This window comes from Cyprinodon variegatus, unplaced genomic scaffold (genome assembly GCF_000732505.1).
Source record: "Cyprinodon variegatus isolate N-32 unplaced genomic scaffold, C_variegatus-1.0 Scaffold426, whole genome shotgun sequence".
In the NCBI taxonomy this organism is placed as follows: Eukaryota; Metazoa; Chordata; class Actinopteri; order Cyprinodontiformes; family Cyprinodontidae; genus Cyprinodon; species Cyprinodon variegatus.
Window position 1 is genome coordinate 178,287 of NW_015150879.1, and position 20,430 is coordinate 198,716.

A 20,430-nucleotide genomic window follows, 5' to 3' on the forward strand; every position below is an offset into this window, starting at 1 on the left:
ATTTAAAAACAAAACTACCTTTGATTTATTTTATTTCTTAAAAGGAAAATATATTTTTTTTAGATAACATTATGAAAAGTAATAGCTGCCATTAGCATTTAGGTGCCTGTACTATGATACACATAAATCAAATAAAGTTCAGTCAATTGAAATCAGAAGAATAATTTTAATAAACACCAATCAGCTGTGTGTGAGTTAATTGCAATGTGGAAAAAAGTGCCCTGCAGGTGAACACCAAAGTAGAACTCTTTAAATAAATTGAAATGTTTTGCCTAGTAGAAAAACAAACACTGTCCATCATCCAAAGCACAATATCCCCCCCAAAAAAGATACAACATAACCATATTTGGATGGTTTTCTTCATGCGGTAACGCACAGGCTGGTCAGAGTTGATAGTAAGATAGATGAAGCTAAATGCAGGGAGATAAACAAATAAAAGAGATGCACATTTAAGCAATAGATATAGTCCGTGTTGGAGTGTTTAGATAAAACTTAATTCCTATATTAAAATAGATCTAATAGAAATGTAGACATAAGTCAGGAGAAGCAATGGCTCCTTCTGAATAGTGATAGAGTGGGAGTGTTTCAACAGTCACCATCATAACTGCTTTCTGACTAGTGCATACAGTTAGGAAGGAGCAAGGAAGAGGAAGGAGTATTTTTTTTGACCCCATGTAATGTGAAGAAACAGCTGCTAGAAACAGGCAGTAGGACCCACAATTTGAGGTATTCAGAAGGAGACTTTATCTGAGCAATTGGTGGTTCTCCATAATTTCGACTCAGGAAGGGTGAATACATATGCAGACATATTTTTTGTTTGATTTTTCTTTGTAGAATTATGTCAACTATATGTCTTATTTTCCCTCTGCTTCGTATTTAAACCCACTTTGTTGAGGGCTGTCACATCAAATTCAAAATAAACTGATAGTTCCATGTGAATTAAACCAAAAAAAACCCATAAAAAGGTCAAAGAAGTGTGAATACTTTTGCAAGGTAATGTGCATTACATCTTTTTCAAAGTCTGCTTTAACACAGTGATCAAACATATAAATGGGTTACATCTTGTTAAAAGAGATAGATGCTGTATGATCATTGGCTTTGGCTTATTTGGCTATTGGAATTTCCAGTTTAGTTCTAAAAAACTCACTGGAGACAACCTTTTTTTTCTTTCATAAAAGCCCACTTGAAAGCATTACTAGTATATTTAACCAAAGGGTCACTTACATTTTTGGTGTAAGATTAGATGTTAAGAGGCATGTTAAGAGGCTAAAGGGTGAGTATGGGATCAGTTATTGTGTAGTGCAGAAATATGTATGTAACACATACTGAAGAGAAGATTACAGCTATTAGCCTTCCTCCACTGTTTCTTAGCCAAAATAAAAGCAGAAAAAGAAATAAAACCTTCTCAGTATCTGTTTGCCATGTTCGACCAGCACAATCACATGTAGGTATACAGTCAGAACGCACTAAGCCCCAGTGTCAACACTGATACTGCCAAAAATGATGAGATATTCACACAAAAACTAGCTAAAATATGATGTTTACTTTTCATTCATCATTGGTGTTTGGGGTCAGTGGTTTCAGGAGAAAAGGACAAATGCAATACGGTTTATAAGCTTTTCTCTTTCATGTGCCTTGGAACTGGATTTTGTATCATAAAATCATGTTGGATGCAGCTTCACATAAGCTGGATAGCTGATAGTGTTTGTTTATTTTGCTTGATAAGTTAGCATTGACCCAGTTTAAAACAGACCCTCCAGGCAAAATAGATATGGACATGATGTGGCGCTGGTGTATAATTCTGCACCATCCATGTTGAAAATAAGAGGCAAAAAATTAAATGCTGGAAAAGAAATGACGGTCAAATATGTACACTGATGTTCTTTATCGGAGTGTCAAAGGGAAAACATGACTCAGGAATTTGAACTGAGATCTCAGCTCCTTTTTATCTCCTCAGCAGCGTGGCTCAGATACAAAGGGTGGCGGGGGTTTGTAATGTCTGCAGATGTGATGGAAAAGTTTTTCCAACAATTTAGCCATTTACAGTGTTTGAAGTGGCAATGTCGATGTGTTGCAAAGTTATAGCTTTAAGAATTAGAAAATGGCATGCACATTCAATGTTGTGCTTCAAACTACAGTAGGGAGTCAGGACATTGGCTTTTACTTATTGTCTGGCAGTTTGTGCAGAGCGCTGCACCAAATTCTAGCTTTTCATTTGTATAACAATCTCCAGAAAGCAAATCTGGTTCATGCCAGCAGAGCTGATTGTCACACCAAGCCTTGAAGTCATCCTTTCTGATCCCTTAATATGAACGTATAGAGCAAGTTCTTCAAAACCTGTACTGTTCGTGTTGGCAAAAAAGCTCTCTGTGGCACATCTGTATTCTGGGTCTAAATGAGGAGGGGGTGGTCAAAGACTTGAGAGTGAAGGAAATATAAGGCTTCTTAATTCATTTTTGGGGCCATTTTAATGTCAAAGCAAGTTACAAGGTGCGTGGGGCCCACTCAACGTTTCAGAATCCCATTCAGAGGAAAAACCTAGACTACTGATACTCCAGAGCCTCCTGCAGGTGAAATCTTTAACAGTTTTACAATCCTGTCTGCTTGTTGCTCCCCAATCAAACCCCCTTTCTCTTTGAAGGTCAGACGTGGGTCTGCATGCGCTTCTGAAGGGGCCGGGTGAGGTCTGAGTTCTGTGAGGAGGACTGGGAGTAGTGGGAAGAGGAAGAGGCAGACGCCTTGCTGTCTTTGTCAAACTGAACGTAGCCATCCGGCTTACTATAGCTGCTGATGCTGCTGTCGCATTGCGTGTCAATGAAAGAACTGGAGTCGCTGAGTGAGCCACGCTGGAACTCCCGCTCGCAGAGCTCGATAGAGCTGCTACCCATGCCCAGCACAAAGCGCTGGCCGTAGTCGTATAGGCGGTTAGGGCCTGCCCCCAGAGTGGAGTAGATGTTGGTGAAGGACATGCCTGTTGGCACTCTCTGCTTGCCAAGGGTACCGGTATTGGTGGGGTTCCTGGCTTCGGCACTCTGATTCCCTGCCATCGTAGGTGTATGGTGTTCCTTGAAGGTGTTGACACTGTAATAACCATTTGTGGGGTCCTATTGAAGACAACAAAAACAAGGCGTTTTCAATGAATACAAGATTTTCTTTTGTGTTGATTGACATTTGTTGAATGTAACCAACTTTAGCTAGCTGAAAGATATAGTGTAGGCTTTTCTGTGTGCATCATTAAAATAAGTGGTCCTCCTAATCGTCAATCATTCTGGTGATATGTTTACGCAAGGCCCCCCTACGTACTCTTCCTCATTTTCACTTACCTTGTAGTGAGTCTGATATATTAGAAAAATTGCAAATCTATTGGAAAATAAGCTTGCATGAGCGACGCAAACAGCAAATTTTAAACAGAGCATGCACAAAGAGAAATGGGCTTGTGCGTGCTCTCTCATTCATTTAATAGACGTTTCCTCTCAGGAGCGGGAACAGGGTTGTTCATGTGCATTTTTTATTTTATTTTTTTACAGTGTCCTCTCTGGCAATATGGCAATAAGAATGATTTTCTTGAAGTTAAAAAGGAACCAACAGCATTTTTCTTTTTTAAAGTTGAGAGGGCGGGTCATTTAAATAATTCGCAAAAATCCTTCACTGTACCTTGAAATGATTTTTATTCAATTTCAATATTTCTTTTTTAGCTGAGAAGAAAAGCATCATTAACAAAAACAAATGCTTGAAAACATCTGAATGGGCATCATTTGTCAGTGAAATGTGTTGCTGAATCAAATACACCTATAATATTCTAATGTATTTAATGGGTATTTAAAATGCACCATATTTTCTTTTTGTAAATATTTGCAAGAGCTAGAATATTAAATTCAAATTCACCTCAAGTTATCCTTCTGATATAAAATTTTTAATATAAAAATGTCTCTATTTTTTCTAGTTGTAAAATACTCTTTCATAGTCTATACTTATTTATTTTTTGCTTTTGCATAATTCTATGTTTACATTTGCATAAGCTTCCATTTGGGTTGCATTTTCCCCTCTGATGGACAATAAAGTTTTTTTCAAAAAAAAAAATAAATAAATAGTTTTATCAATTAAAAGGTAGTATTCTTTATCAATATCTTTAAAAACAAGAAGCCCAAAATGTCTTTATTGTGTAATAAAAACAAAAATAAACTTTCAATGGTAGTTATTTAAAAATGATCTTTGTGGAGCTAAGGCAGAACAGGAGCCAAGGTCAGACTGGCTCTAATTATTCCTCAAACAAAACAACAAAATTACTGTGAACTGTGTTTGTCAGTGAAAGCGCAGAAGAAAGCTGGCGTGAAAGTTTGGTGAGCAACTACTATCACCTTGAATACATGTTCCTCACTAATTAAGCCTTGGCTCAATGTTTGGTGTGGCTTCTGTGTCACTGCAAAGTTCACATGCATACCAACGTTAATTAAACCATAATGGGTCACAGAGTCTCTAATTCCATGTCAATGTCGAAACTTATTCTGTGGTTACAGCTGTGCCACTTGTTTTTCTGCATTGTGTTGTTTCTAAGGGTCCAGCCAGGGGCATGTGTAGTTTTTTTTTTATGTTCTTCTGTGAATGGATGTGAATGTCAAGCGCAGCAAGTGTGGCTTTGAATCCCAAAAGAAGGCAGCTCATAATGGGAGAGACAACCTGAGAGGATCCTCGTTATGCTTGTCATTATCTGACAGCAGACTGGGAGATTGTTTGCGTCTGGCCTTTATCTCTTGCTCGGTCTGCTTTCGCCTCATACACGCTGTCATTAAGGAGGATCAAAAAAAAAATACGTGGCCCCCGAGGCAGCAGCAGGTAAGCAGGCAAACACAACAGAAGCACACTTCAGGGCGCCAGTGCTGGCAAGCAAATGGACAAAAGAGAAAATCAAGAGAATGAAATTTACCTCTATATGAAACATTCAAGTGTAAGACATGGTGTAGAGTTAATGGACACCACCTACATCACTTTTAACATGTAGGTTTAGAGCATTGCTTACACAACAGACTAATGAAATGAGAGAACTGTATCAACCCTGAAAGGAAAGGCTGTGCCCTTCATTGCCTCTAAATAAGCTTGACTTGTTTGTTTTTTCTTTTGTATTTAATATTTGTTCAGAAAAAAGCAAAAAACATTTATTTTTGTAACAAAAATTTTGTGACAGTGAGCACATACAACGCCTACTATGTTATAATATCACATAATGGCTTCAATTTTCTAAAGGATATCTGCAAAAAGCAGGTGTCTAAGATATGTTGCAAAAAATTTCAAGCGTTAAACATACCCAGTATCAGAAACTATAATTACTAGAAGTAACATCATTGTCTTTTAAAGCCAGTGATTGCTTTACTGGTTTAAAACTTCTTTTAAGTTACTTTTAAACATATGGGCATTCTGGCCAGCTCAATGGGTTTTACAGGAAGTGGCTTGAAGTTTGTGAGACAACACAATCTAGAATATGAAAAAATGTTATTGAAATATCATCTTTGTCAATATCATCCTTGCAAAACACTGGCTAGACACAATTTTCTTTGAGGAGATACATTTCAAAGGCTGTTCATTCTTACTCTTCTCATCAATATGATATTTGACAAGTTGGGAGGACTGTACAAACACTTTATTTAGTAAATCATTGACGAAACAGACATTTATGAAAAATATATCAATAAAATCATAAAGAAAACGCAGCATTTGTCTTTCCAAAACAATGTATTCATACAAACAGACTGCAAATGGTGATATATATCCAATTTCGTACGACCTGTTCCATGCAGGTGGCTGAAATCCGATTTTTGTGGAGGTAAAAGAATTGGAACTGGCTGTGAAAAAAATTCTATAGGAGTTGTATATGGGCAAAAATATGGGATTAGGATCACATTTTCCTGCAGTGTGAACATATCTGTAGTTACCTACAGTATGAGTGTGAATCCAGTGTGAACAAGGCCTTTTAAACCTCATCTTAAAATTAAGGCCAGTTTCAACTTTTTATATTATATCCATGATCTGTATCTAACTTTTCAAAATATCTTGCTCTTTACCCTGAGTTGCGTGGATTGGAATATACATTAGTTGAGGGAACAGTTGATTGACTTAGCCTGCTACATTTGTTAGAGAGCCAAAGATTTCAGTTAGAAATTCTCTACCCATAAAGAGCAGTCCCATTACTACCATTGTTATATAGTGTCTTGTCTCTGTGTCTAACCACAGATTGGAACATTAAACATTTTATGGATTGTGGAAAATTTAACTTTAAAAAGGTTGTTGGTGAGAAAAGATGGGAAAAGGGGTGTTTTTGGTGTCTTTTATATTCTGTCTTTTTGACAGGAATGCTAGTCAAAAGTAAAATAAACAAAAGCTGATCTTTTTTGTTTAATTAGAAATTGTTTTAACATAACACCTACTAAGCTTTTATTATGGGCTTACTGTATAACAATTTATAAACATAAATAACTGTCAAGGATATAAAAAGAATATTGTGCATAAGAATGACACACTGTTTTGTATATTTAAAGAACAACAAGACTATCTTAAAAACACGTGGCACATATATTACCCAACTGGTTGGATGTGACCTCTGTGGCTTTAATTCTTATTTATATTTAAAACTGAACTGAATATAAACTCCAAAAATATATTGGAGCAGAGTACCAGATATTAAAAGATCCAACTAGTATACAGTGGGTCTCACTGATCAAACACTGGGTGAGGTACCAGAGGTCAGACTTGTATATCAGCTTTCTAAATTTAGCCTTGTGTTTTCTTTTTAGCTGCCAGCAGGAGGGCTAAACCCAAGATGAGAGTCACACTTTATTTTCCTCACTTGCTGATAGTGTCAATGTCTATTTAGTGTTGATGAGATTGAAATCAGTCTAATATAAAGCTAGCTAAGTAGATTAGATTGAGAGGAATGTCGCAACCTGACTGGGTACAGACGATAAAGTAACATGTAGGCATCTTGATGCGATTACAGCAAGCAGGGAAATTGCCAAATTTTTTGCTTGCTTAAAAGCAAAGATAAATTGGTGTACACCTAGTCAAGTGATGATTATACGTTTGGAAGAAAAAAATATTTTCTATAAACCTAAACCTAAATAGAATTTATTAAATAACCAAAGATGGAATCAGTTTTAGTAGTAAGACTTCTAAGAATCTTAATCTAGAATTACAAAAAATATTGTAATTCCATATTTCTCAGGGCTTTCCGAGAAACTCAAAAGGATAAAAAAAAAAAACATGCCGGTGAACTTCATACCCAGCAACAAACTCTGTCAAAAAAATTGTTAACCCCAATTATGGAACACTTAAACCAAAGCTGAGCAGCATTGCTTATGAATCCACTGCAGTGAGGAATGTTAGGACTCCTATATTATACAACAGCTCTATTCAAGATTCTGCTGCACACTGTTGAATGCAAAAACAAAGGACACACCTGTGATGACCAAAATGTTTTGGACAGAGAGGACAGATGGTTTAAAAGAGGGGTAAAGGGACCCTCATTTGCGAAATGGGAAAATCCATCACTGATCGGAGGAAAAGGATTGCAGTTTTGGCATCTATTGTAAGCATTTACAATTCAGTCATGAGATTTTTTAGTAAAAAAAATACATATTTAAGCACACTTATTGAAACACCTCAACAACCAGGACGATGACGGATAGGTCTATGGCAAATGTATCCATAGTCAGGTCCTGCAGGCTTTAAAGGCTCCCCTGCTACAGCACAGCTGATTTTCATCAATAGCTGATTAAAAGGCTTTTGCTGAACTTCATTCATCAGAATCAACTGTGCTGAAGCACGGAAGCCTCTAAAACCTGCAGGACAGGTTATAGAGGTTTCCCTAGCCCTCAAGGACTGACTTTGGGCATCCATGATTTTAATCTGACTTGGAATGTGCTTAGGAGGATGGGCCTCCATGTTACTTAAAATATCAGTGCTCAAGTTTGCTGTAGTGCAAGCTGACAGTGCTTACAAAACTCCTTGATAGGTGTCAAAATGTCTTCAGAAACACAAACAAACATCTGGTTGCCTCAATTTTAAACCTGTTTTGTGCATCTCAAAGTCAGATTTATTTCTGTATGATAAAAATGTGTTCAAATTTAGCTTTATATTTTCGTGTATAAAATGTGTGTAAAAATGAGGCTGAATCTACTTTAATATATTTTTCAATGTTAAATGTCAAAACCTAAGCAATTATAGTTAATTGCAAAGGTTAAAAAGAAAAAAACAACAGAAGTGGAGGAGCCCAAACTTAAGCCTTTTTTCGTTCAAATCCAAATTGTTTTTTTGAAAATTCCAAAAAGTCCTGATTTAAAGTATTTGTTATGCAAAATATTATTTGTCATGATTTATCAACACAATAAAGGCAATGACATGTAATGTAAAAAAAATTAACATGGTTGCTAAGTTGTAAACTCTAATAACTAGTTTGTGAAGTGATGTTGAAAGGTTACGAAAAAATCTTAACTCTTAGCTTTGCTATAAATACAGTGTTGAATATAAAAAAGAGAAAACTATAAACATCTGTCAGTTTAAATAGCTGTTCAATAATAATTATAATAAAACTATATGACATATATTTCCTAAGAATCCATTAAAACCTCGGCGCAGATGATGTAAAACTGTTTTTGGAATTATTTTCAGTGTATGCTGCTGATAAATAGGCAGCCTTTCTGCCAAGCCCTTTATACTTTTAAAACAATGCAGGAGATGAATTATTGCCCTTTTAGTTATTTTAGTTCCAGAACCGAGCCCCTCTATTCTCCCCCAAGGTATTTTCTCTCCCACCACCTATTTTTCCCTTTTGTTCTCCCATGTTCTTGCATTTGTGATGCTATTGATCATGAGCCGTACCTTAATGTGCTGATACTCCTTCTCCTCCTCTTGTAACACCTCCAGCTGCTTCAGAACAGATTCCTGCTGGAACTCTCCTCGTTCAACCTACACAGACATCAAGTAAAGTATATTAAGAAACCGAGCAGTTTCTGCGGCTCCTGTGCTCACGCTAAAAGAAAAAAGAGACCATTTGAAACCAACGGCTTTAACTTTTATCACTTGTTCTTTTTTTAATATCAGTGAAACATGCTTCACCTTCACTCCACGCTTGCAGGCAGTATTAATAATTCATCCATGAATATCTTTTATTTATCTTTACAAAATGCAGCTATGTGAGGTAGCTGAGCTAAATTCTCTGCTCTCACGTTTAATACAAACTGCAATGTAGCTCAAAAGCATTAAGAACTAACAGCAAGATGACTAAAGGTAGAACTCTAAAGAAGAGGAACTTATCTGTGAGTCAAAAAGATGTAAAAACAAATCTTAAGTAACACACAGTATGGTTTATTGTATGTCTACTGTGGTTTTGTTCCTTTCATGGAACCTTTCTTGCATTTAATAAAATGCAAACTAAAAAACATGCTCAGTCTAGATGCATTTTTCCTATCTCCGTCACTCACTAAATAATTTATTTCACAGAAAATAGCACAATCAACTATAAAGTTTTTTTTTTTTTTTAGCTGTCAACTCTGAAAGGACAGGCAGATGCAAAAACAAAGAAAAAGCTAAAATAACAATTTCTTTGGAAACAGAAGAAGTTAGAATTGTGAAGTAAGTATTCTGTGACACTCACACTCACCATCAGCTGTTTCATGGAGTTGTGGTCCTCGTTTTCACGTGCTGCGTTGTGGTCTTTGTGCACAATCTCCACTCGGATGTCGTTCTTTGCAGACACGACTCCTTTTAGATCTGTCATGAAAGGACAGCACCAACAGCGCACCTTAATGAGCTGCGACAAATAGCATTGTGTATTTGTTGACAGAATAATTTGCACTGTTATAATATTTAGCAGAGATACCCTAGGCTTGCTTTGTTAGAGCGCACCCATTTCCCAAAAAAAACAACAACACAAAGCATTATTAATCATATTGTTTCCCTGCCAACACAGCATTATCTTTTCCCTTTACAGAAATGCAATCTGCAGTTTCCCCATTGATGGCTAATTCTATTTGGGACAAAGCTGATGTTATGCTATCATATAACAAGGTCTTACTTTCTGTCTTAATTTTGCTTGCAACTTCTCTCTGGTGAGCACAGATGGAGACGGGCAGTGAGGGCATAACCAGGTGCACTTCCTCTGTAGTATACAGACAATAGACATGCTGAAGGGACCAGTAGCACAGGGTGGTTTTTGGATAGAGGCAGCGACTGACTGCCTCTAACTAACTTGAGTCACTTGGTTTATGGGTGGGAGGCAGCAAACACAATGAAAAATGTAAATATCCTCCAAAGCAAGTCCAAGCCAGACTAAGATAGCATGAAATGAATCCTGATCGCAATCTGGCTGTCCACGCTCCATAGAAAAACCCATCCATCTTGATCACTCATCACTTTTGTGTAAACTATGTTTTCTTTCTTTTTTTTTAAATTATTAAACCAGTACCTTGTTTTGAAGAAAAAAAATTATTAACTTATATCTTTCCATAATGTCCTACAATTTACAAAACAACAAAGTTAATGTAAGAAAGCAATTATTTCTTAAAATAAGTGCATTTTCTTTTTGAATTTAGTAGGTAAGTGAGACCATTTGCCAATGGAGCAAGACTATTTACGTTAAAAATAATAAAAACAGTCTCTCATTTCAAGTGCATAGTATCTAATTATCTTATTTCAGGGTAAAAATGCCATTGGCAGATCATCTTATTTTCCTACTTAAATTACGGGTAAATACACTTATTTTAAGAAATGTTTTACTCATTTTCAGAATGTTTTTGCAATTTAAAGTAACTCAAATCCAGATTTTTCTGATTGCACAGATTTTGTTTTGCCATATTGTAATAACTAAATGAAAAAAAAATCTAAGTGTAGACAAATCTGTTGGCACCTCTGGTAAAGACATGCTAAAAAGCCTCTAGACAAATTAAATCTACTATGATGGAAGAAAGAAATAATAAAAAAAAATCCTTAAAAATTCCTTTGTACAAATATTGGTTATCTTTAAAAAGTTTTCCCAATAAATGTCATGTATTTTATTAGGAGCTTCTCATTCATAATCAAACATATTGTTTACCAGAGTTATGAATGTGAGGTGTTGGTGACGCCTTTGTTTTAGTCACTGACCATTAATCATAGTCTTTGAAAGGGTTCACATTTATTTGGCCACAATACAGACTAAAAATATATAATAGAAGATGTAGCTTTAAAGCTCAATTTTATAAAAATTAAATCACAGAACGATATCTTGAAGAAACAATCAAATGCTATTTCTGTACAGATCACTTCTTTAGGAGTTAAGCTAGATAAAGAAATTGTAAAAATGTGTTCTGGCATCACAAACTTTAAAATGCAGACTCAACGCCACTGGGAAAGTCTGTGCTCTGCTATTGTTCTTTAATAAATTAAACTGAGAATTCGCTTTGCACTACTTTTGAGTCTGGTGTGAAACAAAGATTAATATGTGGAAAAGCAACTCATGCCAGCACTTCAGTAATCTTTTTGAACTTTCAAAAGTCCAGAAGTGTATTGAACTGCAAACCGTGCAGTACATTTACCCTTTTCAGTAATTGAAAATGTACTGCAAAGCAGCAATGCAAATTTCCCAAATGGTTTGCCACTTTCCCAACCGGTTTGAAATATACAAAATCAAACTTGTTGCATCCCCATTTCCCTCTCCGGACTTAAATCTAATAGAAAACTTGTAAGGTTAGCTGGAGAGAAGAGAGCAAAAGAGAGGACCCGGGACTCTGCTCCAGATTCCCTGAAGAGTTTGTGTAAAGAAGAGGGGTAGAAGATTCCTTTCAAGGTACGGCTAAGCCTCATAAATGAGTGTTATACCTGCAATCTTTGCCAGAAACAATGATTTAACTCTTTTTTTTGTTTTCTCTTTTATTTTTCTACATAAAACTATACAAATTTAAGTCTGGCTTTTTGAAGGATTGCGGTAGTGCAAACTAAAGTAGGATTTATTATAAGACTTTTAATGCATCCTAAACAGAAGTACCAACATATTTGTCCACATCTATACTTTTGAACAGATGGACATTTTTTTCAGAGAGCTCAGGCATAAAACTGTACACTGGCATGCACACTTTGGTGGATACCAAAGCAAATAGGAGACGTACTTCTCTGTGAGCGGGTGCAGCAGAATGCGCCGATGGTACCCATTAGGACAATGAAAGCGACGAAAGCCCCCACGGCGATGCCGATGATCACAGCCACCGGGAGAGATTCTGCAGAGAGCAACACCAAGACATAACCTTCTATAATACAGTGCTGCAAATATCTTACATTTACCCTAAATATAAGACTACATTAAAGGCAGGGAAGAAAATAACATCATACACTCATGATAAAGATGGATATGCCTTATTTTAATTCCTTGGTGAAGCACATTGTGAAAATAGACAAGGAAAAAAATGTGCAAACAGGAAGCAATATATTCTTACAGCAGCAAATTAAAACTAAAAGTAATTACCATGGGAAAACATTCTCCTTTTGTTTTATCACCGTCCTGTCTGATAAAATTTAATTTTTACTCACTTAGGCTACTAGAACCATTTTATAGAGTGCTTTAATTTTCACTAAATAGAACACAAGCGCTTCTGCATCCATTTAAGGATAATCGTGTTTGCGTGCTCTGGAACAGTTCTTTGCATCTGGGAAAAGGCTGAACCAGAACGCATGTATTTATAGGCTGCTCTGCACGTAAAAGGTCCCAGTCCACATTTATGAATATCTTCTGTTTTAAATGAATGCAAAGTAATTCCTACAACATTAATGCATGTCAAATGTCTTCATTTTTTATTTATATTAGCAACGTGTAGTTTATCACTTGTGAGAAGAATAATGTGGCCTCTATTGTAGTAGAGGAAAAAAGCATAGTTTTAACATCTTGTATTTTTATGGTGTTGAAAACGTGTGTATCTTTATTAAAATGCTTTGTTATCTTCTTTTTATGCTTCTCTGTTGTGCCACTTGTACTCTGAGCTGCAAATTAATCCAACCTGAGATTAATTTATGGGACAATTTACAACTCTGATATCCAAAATATGTACACAATAACGTCCAAATTCACAAAACTGACCCAGCGAAAACATTTCTTGTTATTACCTTTATGCTAATGATAATTCACTTACCTTGCATACCTAATGCTCCTGCTAAACAAGAGCCAATCTTCTTTAATTTACCAAACAGTTATTAAACCACTTTGGGGCACCATTACCACTTAGTCAGTTAGATCCTAACTAGGGAAAAATAATAATAAAACAAAAATAAATGTTCTACCTCCCACCACTCTTATTCTTATATACCTTACATACCTTTTTATGAAAAACAGGGACCTATTAAAGTATATTTAAAAAATAAAAGTGACAGGTCTATATGTTTTCTTAATATTGACTTTTAAACCCATGAGTTTGCATAGAAAAAAAATTGAAAAAAGTAATTTCACCTTCAACCCTGGTGATTAACTTTTAGACAAATAACATATAAAACAGCTTTTTATAAACATCACATTTTCACATTAAAATTTTTACATATTTACCATTTCATCCAAAATTAGATGAACCACAGTGACACACACAACGTGTGAATCTACCTACTGCTACTGTCTAGACACCCACAAACACGTCATGTCAAATAAGAGGAAGGTGGAACCTGTCGAACCTTGGCTCCCACCTTGTTCCTTAAGGCGTATTATCTCTGTATCAGAGCCAAAGCTGTTCCACGCTGTGCAGTTGTAGATGGTCTGAAAGTCGGCTGGGACGATGTTGCTCATGGTCAGTGTGGAAATGACTCCCTCCTCTGTGTTGACAGTCTCCACGGTGTATCTGCCAGAGGTTCCAGACTCCAGAACGGTTTCCTTCCATGACCAGGCCTGAGGAACACAGATACAGTAGCTTTGATGAAATATCTCTGTGTTAATTTTGAAAACAACCTGAATCATGTAAATTCATTTAGAAAAGAAATACTGTCAGACTATTATCAAGAGCACCCAAGATTAATAATATAGATTTAATCATAAGGAATGCATAGATCAAGAGTTATTCCGAAATAATTTTAAACGAAATAAGAGGATTTAAAACTTAAAAAGGGTTCTAAATGGTAATATTTCATGCTATCAACTCAAAGATCAACCTGCAAATCATTCTGTACTCTGTACAAATTATTTGGTTTTGCCCTAAATCAAACAGATTTTGAAGTCATATATTTAATGTGTTTCTTAACAATGTCCCCCCTTACAAAATCTGTCATTTATGACTAATACCAACATTGCTTGGCATGACTCATTCTACCAGTTTCCTTTCTAATTGCAGGACATTGTATTATTTTTTAGTGGGTGAATCTTCTACTTCAACTTTCCTAATACTCAGTTTTAGAGATTTTATAAAGAAATTCACTCGACAAAATTCCATGGCCTCTTAAGACCTGGCTAGTCTTTAAAAATGTGTTTGTTACCATATATTATAAGAACAATATCTTTTATTGTGACCTCCTTGGCCAATCCAGTGAGAGGGATCAAAGCCACATTTGCCCCCCCTAACTCTTAGTTAGACCTACTATACACTGAAAAATACAATGCAACAGTTTTTGGCATTTAATTCATTATAATTTGTTACTTTAGAACAATTTTTTTTCATGTTAGGAGGGTAGGACATAAACAATTATGTTGAGGTAACTAAATATATTTAAGTAAATGCCAAAAGCAGTTGCATTATTTTTCAGTGTATATTAATCTCAGTGCTCCCCACCACTAGTTAGAACTGAAGAAACCTATTGCATGAAAGGGGAAAGATCTAGAAAACTTCATGTCCAGTTGCCTTATCTGAACTTTTTCAAGCTTGGCCATGATCTGGATGATGGAGAATCTTCACTAATATATATTCACCTTAACACTAACACTTTAGTCATTAATGTACCGGTATTGACTACTAATGTAAATTCAGATTTATTTTTTCTATAGACCATATTTGTGCTCTGTGGTTGTGTTGCTGTGTTACTGTATTAAGATAGGATGGTGACGGCCAGGATGAAATTGACAGGCTTGTAGGTTATACAGTATGTATTAACAGTGGATTTGCAATGTATTGACAGGAAGTCTGCCATGAAAAGTAACATTGGAAACTTTTTTTCATAGCTAGGAAAGGAATTTGCAATGTTACGTTTTAATAGAAGAGAAAAATAGAAAACTGTCGTGATGCTTTTGAAGGTTCCTACATGTCACCTTCTATGTTGCACATTTAAAAAATGTTTTCATTCCTATTGGCATGAAGGTTCAAGAGTGAGGGTTTAGCAGCATAAGTGCTGCAGATTATTGGATTTATTGAGTCTCCATGGAAACAAAATAATCAGAAAAAAACATGTGACGGAGTGATTCTTCATGTCACAAAAAGCTGAAGATAACTCATTCAGGGGGTTTTGTTTCTCTGGAGACTCTAGAATTAGTTTCTGTTGTTTGTGCTACAGAGGCTTAACTGTGATAAAGCTTTTACCGAGAAGCAGACAGTAAGTTTTAGGGTACTGAAAATACAACTCAATCAACCTATTAAAGCTACTTGCTGCCTTTGCTGTTAAAATTACTCATGAATGTTAGTTTATCAATAAAATATCAGTAGTAAGTTGCACATCTTCAGTTTTTTGTGTGCATTTTTAGGTGCAGACTTGCCGAGATCTTTCATCATCTGTAGATTGTATTACTGCTCAACAGGTTATCACAAAATGCCTGCAATTTTTGCAGTCTTTAAATAACTGGATTTTAAAACTTGGAGGCTGCAGACAAAAAAAAACTAGCACTTTTCTGCTTTGCGTGCGGAAAGAAGAATCATTTTCTATGTGAATGCCACAGATAAGAGAACACAAATATTTAAAGATTAAAGAGTAAAAAACTAATCTAAAACTGAATAAAGAGTACAATTCCTGATCATTGAAAAAAAAAATTCCTTCAGAGACTAGTTATTTCATGCAAGTATCTGCTTATACTTCTTTCAGTCCGAGGACAAGCATAAAAAAATGTTTGGACCATTATAAAACTTTTTTTTTAACCATAAGCAAAAAAATCTTGATTCGTTTAAGTTGCTATTACCTAAAAATGTGTAAAACATAGTTAATTTGCTTACTTGAAATTATAAATATATACATCTCATTATAATAAGAGGTAATATACATTTAAAAATACAGTTGTTCAATTACCTTTTATTAAACAAAATATTACATTTTTTATATACCATTATACAAAATGCAGATCTAATTGACTGAATATTTGAATAAGATAATTTTCAGTCATTATTCTACCAAAAGAAAGAATAATTTTTGAAAAACATAAAAAAAATGTATTGTACTCACTATGCGGTCTGGTGGAGGTGTACTTCGAATGAAACATTTGATTTGGCCTTTCTCTCCATGTAAAGCTTGTTGCGTCTGTGTGCTGGATATGGTAGGTGGCCCTGGAAAAACACAAAATAAAAAAAAACATTCAGAAATAGAAACATAAATATTTCAAAACATATTCAGTTTCACTTCATAAGATAGTTATATCTTACAATTGATTGACTGAAGTTTCAGCTTCCCTTTCTATTTCAGATTTCCTTTTAGGGAACCTATTTTTGTCTATTTCAAATGAGCTATGACCACTCTAAATAACAGACGTATCAGATAATAAGCTTGTTAAATAAACAGGAACTACTGGCAAGGACTTCAAGCAGCTGTGTGCTCAACCTTGGTCCAGGTACAAAAGCTTGGCAGACAAGGGCAGATCAGCCTAAGCGACTGGACTGCTCTCCATCTGGCCACAAAGCTGATCACACCAGGTGACAGCAGTAATATGTGGACAAGTCACACACCATAAAATGTCATAATCGAAGTGTGTTCATACTTGATTCAGATTATCTTTGGTAGAACATTGATATAATGTTTTGCTTTTTATACAGGTGGATCTCAATGAACTGGAGTTTGTTTGTCAGTAAACCAGTTCAAAAATTAAAACTGATATTTCCATTCAATTCAAAACTGATGCATTTCTGTTCATCTTGATTATCAGTAGCTTGCCCTTAAATGGCTTTTCACAATCCTCTTTTCTGAGCAACACTTTTTCTTTCCACTCAACTTTCTAGTGCATTTCAATAAAGTACTCTAGGAATTGACAGCTTATCTAGCTTTGACCTTTTGTTTTTTGCCTCTCTGAGGGTATCAGTGACTGCAGGAGAACTGCCAAGTCACCACTCTTCCTGTATAGAGGTTGTATAAATGATCAAAGATCCCTCCATCTCAAGGATTTTTTTACATCATATTATCACTATCTGCTAATTAAAGAAACTTTATTTGTAGGCATTTATTATTTAAATTTAAATGTAAAAAAATGTACAAAGTATGACTCAATACTCTTTTGTAAGAAGATGCAGCTGCAGACTAATGTGGTTATCCTTATTAGATGTAAGTTTAGTAAGTATTTAAGCAGTCATTGAAGGGACTTTTTTTTATTTAACTCTTTTTTTTTTTTTTTTGCAATCAGTCTGACAATTCAAATTTATATATACTAGACATAGCAACCCAACCAATCCAACATTATTAGGGATGCCAGAAAAGATGTAAATAATGAACCTTGATTTTATTTGATTTTTTTCACCAGGGGCACAAAACCCTTCACTTGTGCTTATGCTTTATATCAATCTTTTCTGAAAATATCCAGTGAGAGACTTCCATTTTAGTTCTGATTAAATTAAAAGAAATTAAGGCAAGAAATGCTAAATGGTCTCAGCCTCTTACATTTGACAGCTTGGTTAAAAGTGAGAAGTTTTCACAAAGGAGGTTCCCTTGTTTCCTCTTTGTCTGGGAAGAGTGTCTCTGAAACTTAGTTAAAACCAAATGTTATGATATCCTATGTGAGGCGGTTAAGGATGTGGATTTAACGTGGGGGTAAGTAAGATAGCTTGATTAGCAAGAGAACACACATCCCTGCCAACTTCCTCAAACTCCTGATCTCTACCATCTCTCCGACGATACATAATTGCAGTTTATTACCTGTCTCTTATTAAAATGAATTAGCATTTTAATGAGGCTTTGCCAGATGGTGTCTCGGTATGCTTATTGAGGATGTTGCAAGGCTGCTACTGCTGCTACCTAAATGCTGCAGACAATCTATAATAAATACCCTGAAATCTGCTCCGTTTCCTCTACAAGTTTCCTTACACAAACAGAGAGAACATACTATTGTCAACACAATATACTGGATGTGGTATTTGCATGCATCACCCTTTGATTAGAACATAAAATGTATGGGTTTAGCATTAGTTCCAACAATCGGTAAAAAGATCAATTGTTTGGCTGGTTGAAGCGTCTGGGGAGGATCCATTCTATGGATCTGTGATGCAAATTAGGAATAAAATCAGATAGTTTTATCACAACGGCTGGGATAAAAGAGCATGTGTGTTTGCAAATGTACATGTTTGCTACTTGCCCTGCCTGATCAGAGCACACGTTTGTAAAAGGGAGGTGGGTGGAACTACAACATCAATGTTAGGCAGCAGGGGAGGTAATCAAAATGTTAGGTGCAATGTTTCCCTCCTTCATTTGAGGAGGTGTTAACTCAGGAGTGGACATTGCAATCTGATTATACAATAACAGTGTGGGTGTCAAAATGCCACAGCTAACATTTCCTTTTCTTAACTGAGGCATTTGCTTGACATTTTCACCTCGGCTCAATGCAGCTCAAAGATTCCTATGTTTATTTTCCCCTTTTTATTGAGGGAAAATGTGAAAAATAAGTAAGCCAAAAAGCTCAAACAAATAAAACTGTCAATATTTTGGTCAGTCATGGTCGCGCTATAGTTCAAGATGCTTCCAGTAAACCTTTTGCTCCGAACAAAAATGTTTTTAGTGAAATGATATAAATGAAATTATATGAACTAGTTGTACTTTGAAGCATTTATACCAGTTTGAAAATGCATTAGTACGAGAATTCTGAAAAAATGTATTGCTTGGATAGGCATGAAAAAGTATTGTATTATTTTTTTATTTTACTTTTATGCAATTTTTTTTTAAAGAATTATGTCTTAAAAGTCATCATTGTAAGATTTCAGTTAAAATACTTAAGGCTGTACATCAGTTAAACTGTCCATTTACTATACTGAGTCAAAGTAGATTTGGCAGGGCTACAAATAATTATTTCCTTTATGACTGGCTTTATTGAAAATGAACACATTTAGTTACCTTTTAACTTCCATGAGCTCTGACAACCTCACAGCTTTAATCTGCTCTAGCTGAATACATTAAACAACAGAAGCCAGACCCCTTTGAATTTCACTTTCCCCTTAACCTAAACCATATTTGAAACATCTTTACTGTAGAACCAAAAAAACTTCTAAGTAGTAATTCAATGTTACTGCCACAGGCCACAAACACTCACAAAAAAAAGCTGAAAAAACACTGACTATTTACAGACACTGTTTCTGCATAGTTTACACAGAGAAACAAACAGAGAACTAGCTGCAGACATTCCTAATCGTTTAACAGCAGATTTTGTTCTGTTTACACCTAGGCATAATTTCATTGCGGTTAAAACTTATAGTTTAGAATGCATTCGTAATTTTTTAGATAAATCAAAAATATGAAGAATATGAATAAAGATTAATAAAAGGTGGCCTTGTTGGAGCTAAATATTAAATTGAAACAGCAATAACTATAAACAATATAAAAAAGTTTCTTGTAGCTGCAGTATTAAGAACACGACTAACATGAGAAGAACACCAAACCAGTCTCCACTGTCATACAGTTGGTTTGAAAAATATGTGTATCGCTTAGCTAAGCCGTATATAAACATCACTGTCTAACCCATTGTTCTTTCTTTAATGGTAAAAAAATATATATTTTTTTATTTTGTTTTGAAGCTTCAGCTTTTTTGAAATATCAATAGCTACAACTGACAACAATCCATCTGCTTGCAGTTACCACAAGTGATTAATTATTTGGTTTTATTTGCTTTAAACTGATTAAACAACATATTTCTATTTAATATTTAATATTATATTTCTGTTTCCTGTTTTCCAGGAAAAGCATAATCCGCTGAGAAGCAAAGATCTGTGTCATATCCAGACCACTGCTTTTATTCCCCTATTCTCTCTCCCCCCTCTACATTCACACAGCAGCAAGAGCCTCCTTTGTATGCTGCGTGCAATGTGTAGCTTCTTCCATTCTAGAGCCCAGCTTTAGTTTAAAAAACAAAACAACAAAACAATTGCAAACCCGGTTATTATTTCTACTGTATTCTATGAAGATTACAGAATTTTAATTTGCTGTATTCCCTCTTACATATTCCACACTGATGGTTTTTGTTCAGTTTACAAATAGAAAATAATGTAAGTCGGGGAAAATGTATTGCCATACACTTCCTGTTGACATGCAGTCATGGGCATACAGTTAATGTCACAG

The 20,430-nt window shown here is 35.3% G+C and overlaps 1 protein-coding gene across 9 annotated transcripts in view; it reads right to left on the reverse strand.

Annotated features, from left to right (window-relative positions):
• Window positions 1–1,261: 1,261 nt before the first annotated feature.
• Window positions 1,262–20,430, reverse strand: part of kirrel3 (kin of IRRE like 3 (Drosophila)) — a 187,647-nt gene continuing 168,478 nt past the window's right edge. For 2 of the 9 annotated variants that reach the window (XM_015388519.1, XM_015388516.1), the window contains exons 11-17: window positions 16,351–16,451; window positions 13,675–13,885; window positions 12,132–12,239; window positions 10,064–10,147; window positions 9,644–9,759; window positions 8,869–8,955; window positions 1,262–3,104 (exon numbers count right to left, since the gene is read on the reverse strand). In XM_015388519.1, coding sequence (XP_015244005.1) covers window positions 2,643–3,104; window positions 8,869–8,955; window positions 9,644–9,759; window positions 10,064–10,147; window positions 12,132–12,239; window positions 13,675–13,885; window positions 16,351–16,451 — 1,169 coding nt within the window. In that variant the 3' untranslated portion in view covers window positions 1,262–2,642. The remainder of the gene's footprint in view (window positions 3,105–8,868; window positions 8,956–9,643; window positions 9,760–10,063; window positions 10,148–12,131; window positions 12,240–13,674; window positions 13,886–16,350; window positions 16,452–20,430) is intronic. The other 7 variants (XM_015388521.1, XM_015388520.1, XM_015388518.1 and 4 more) reach the window with 7 other exon arrangements.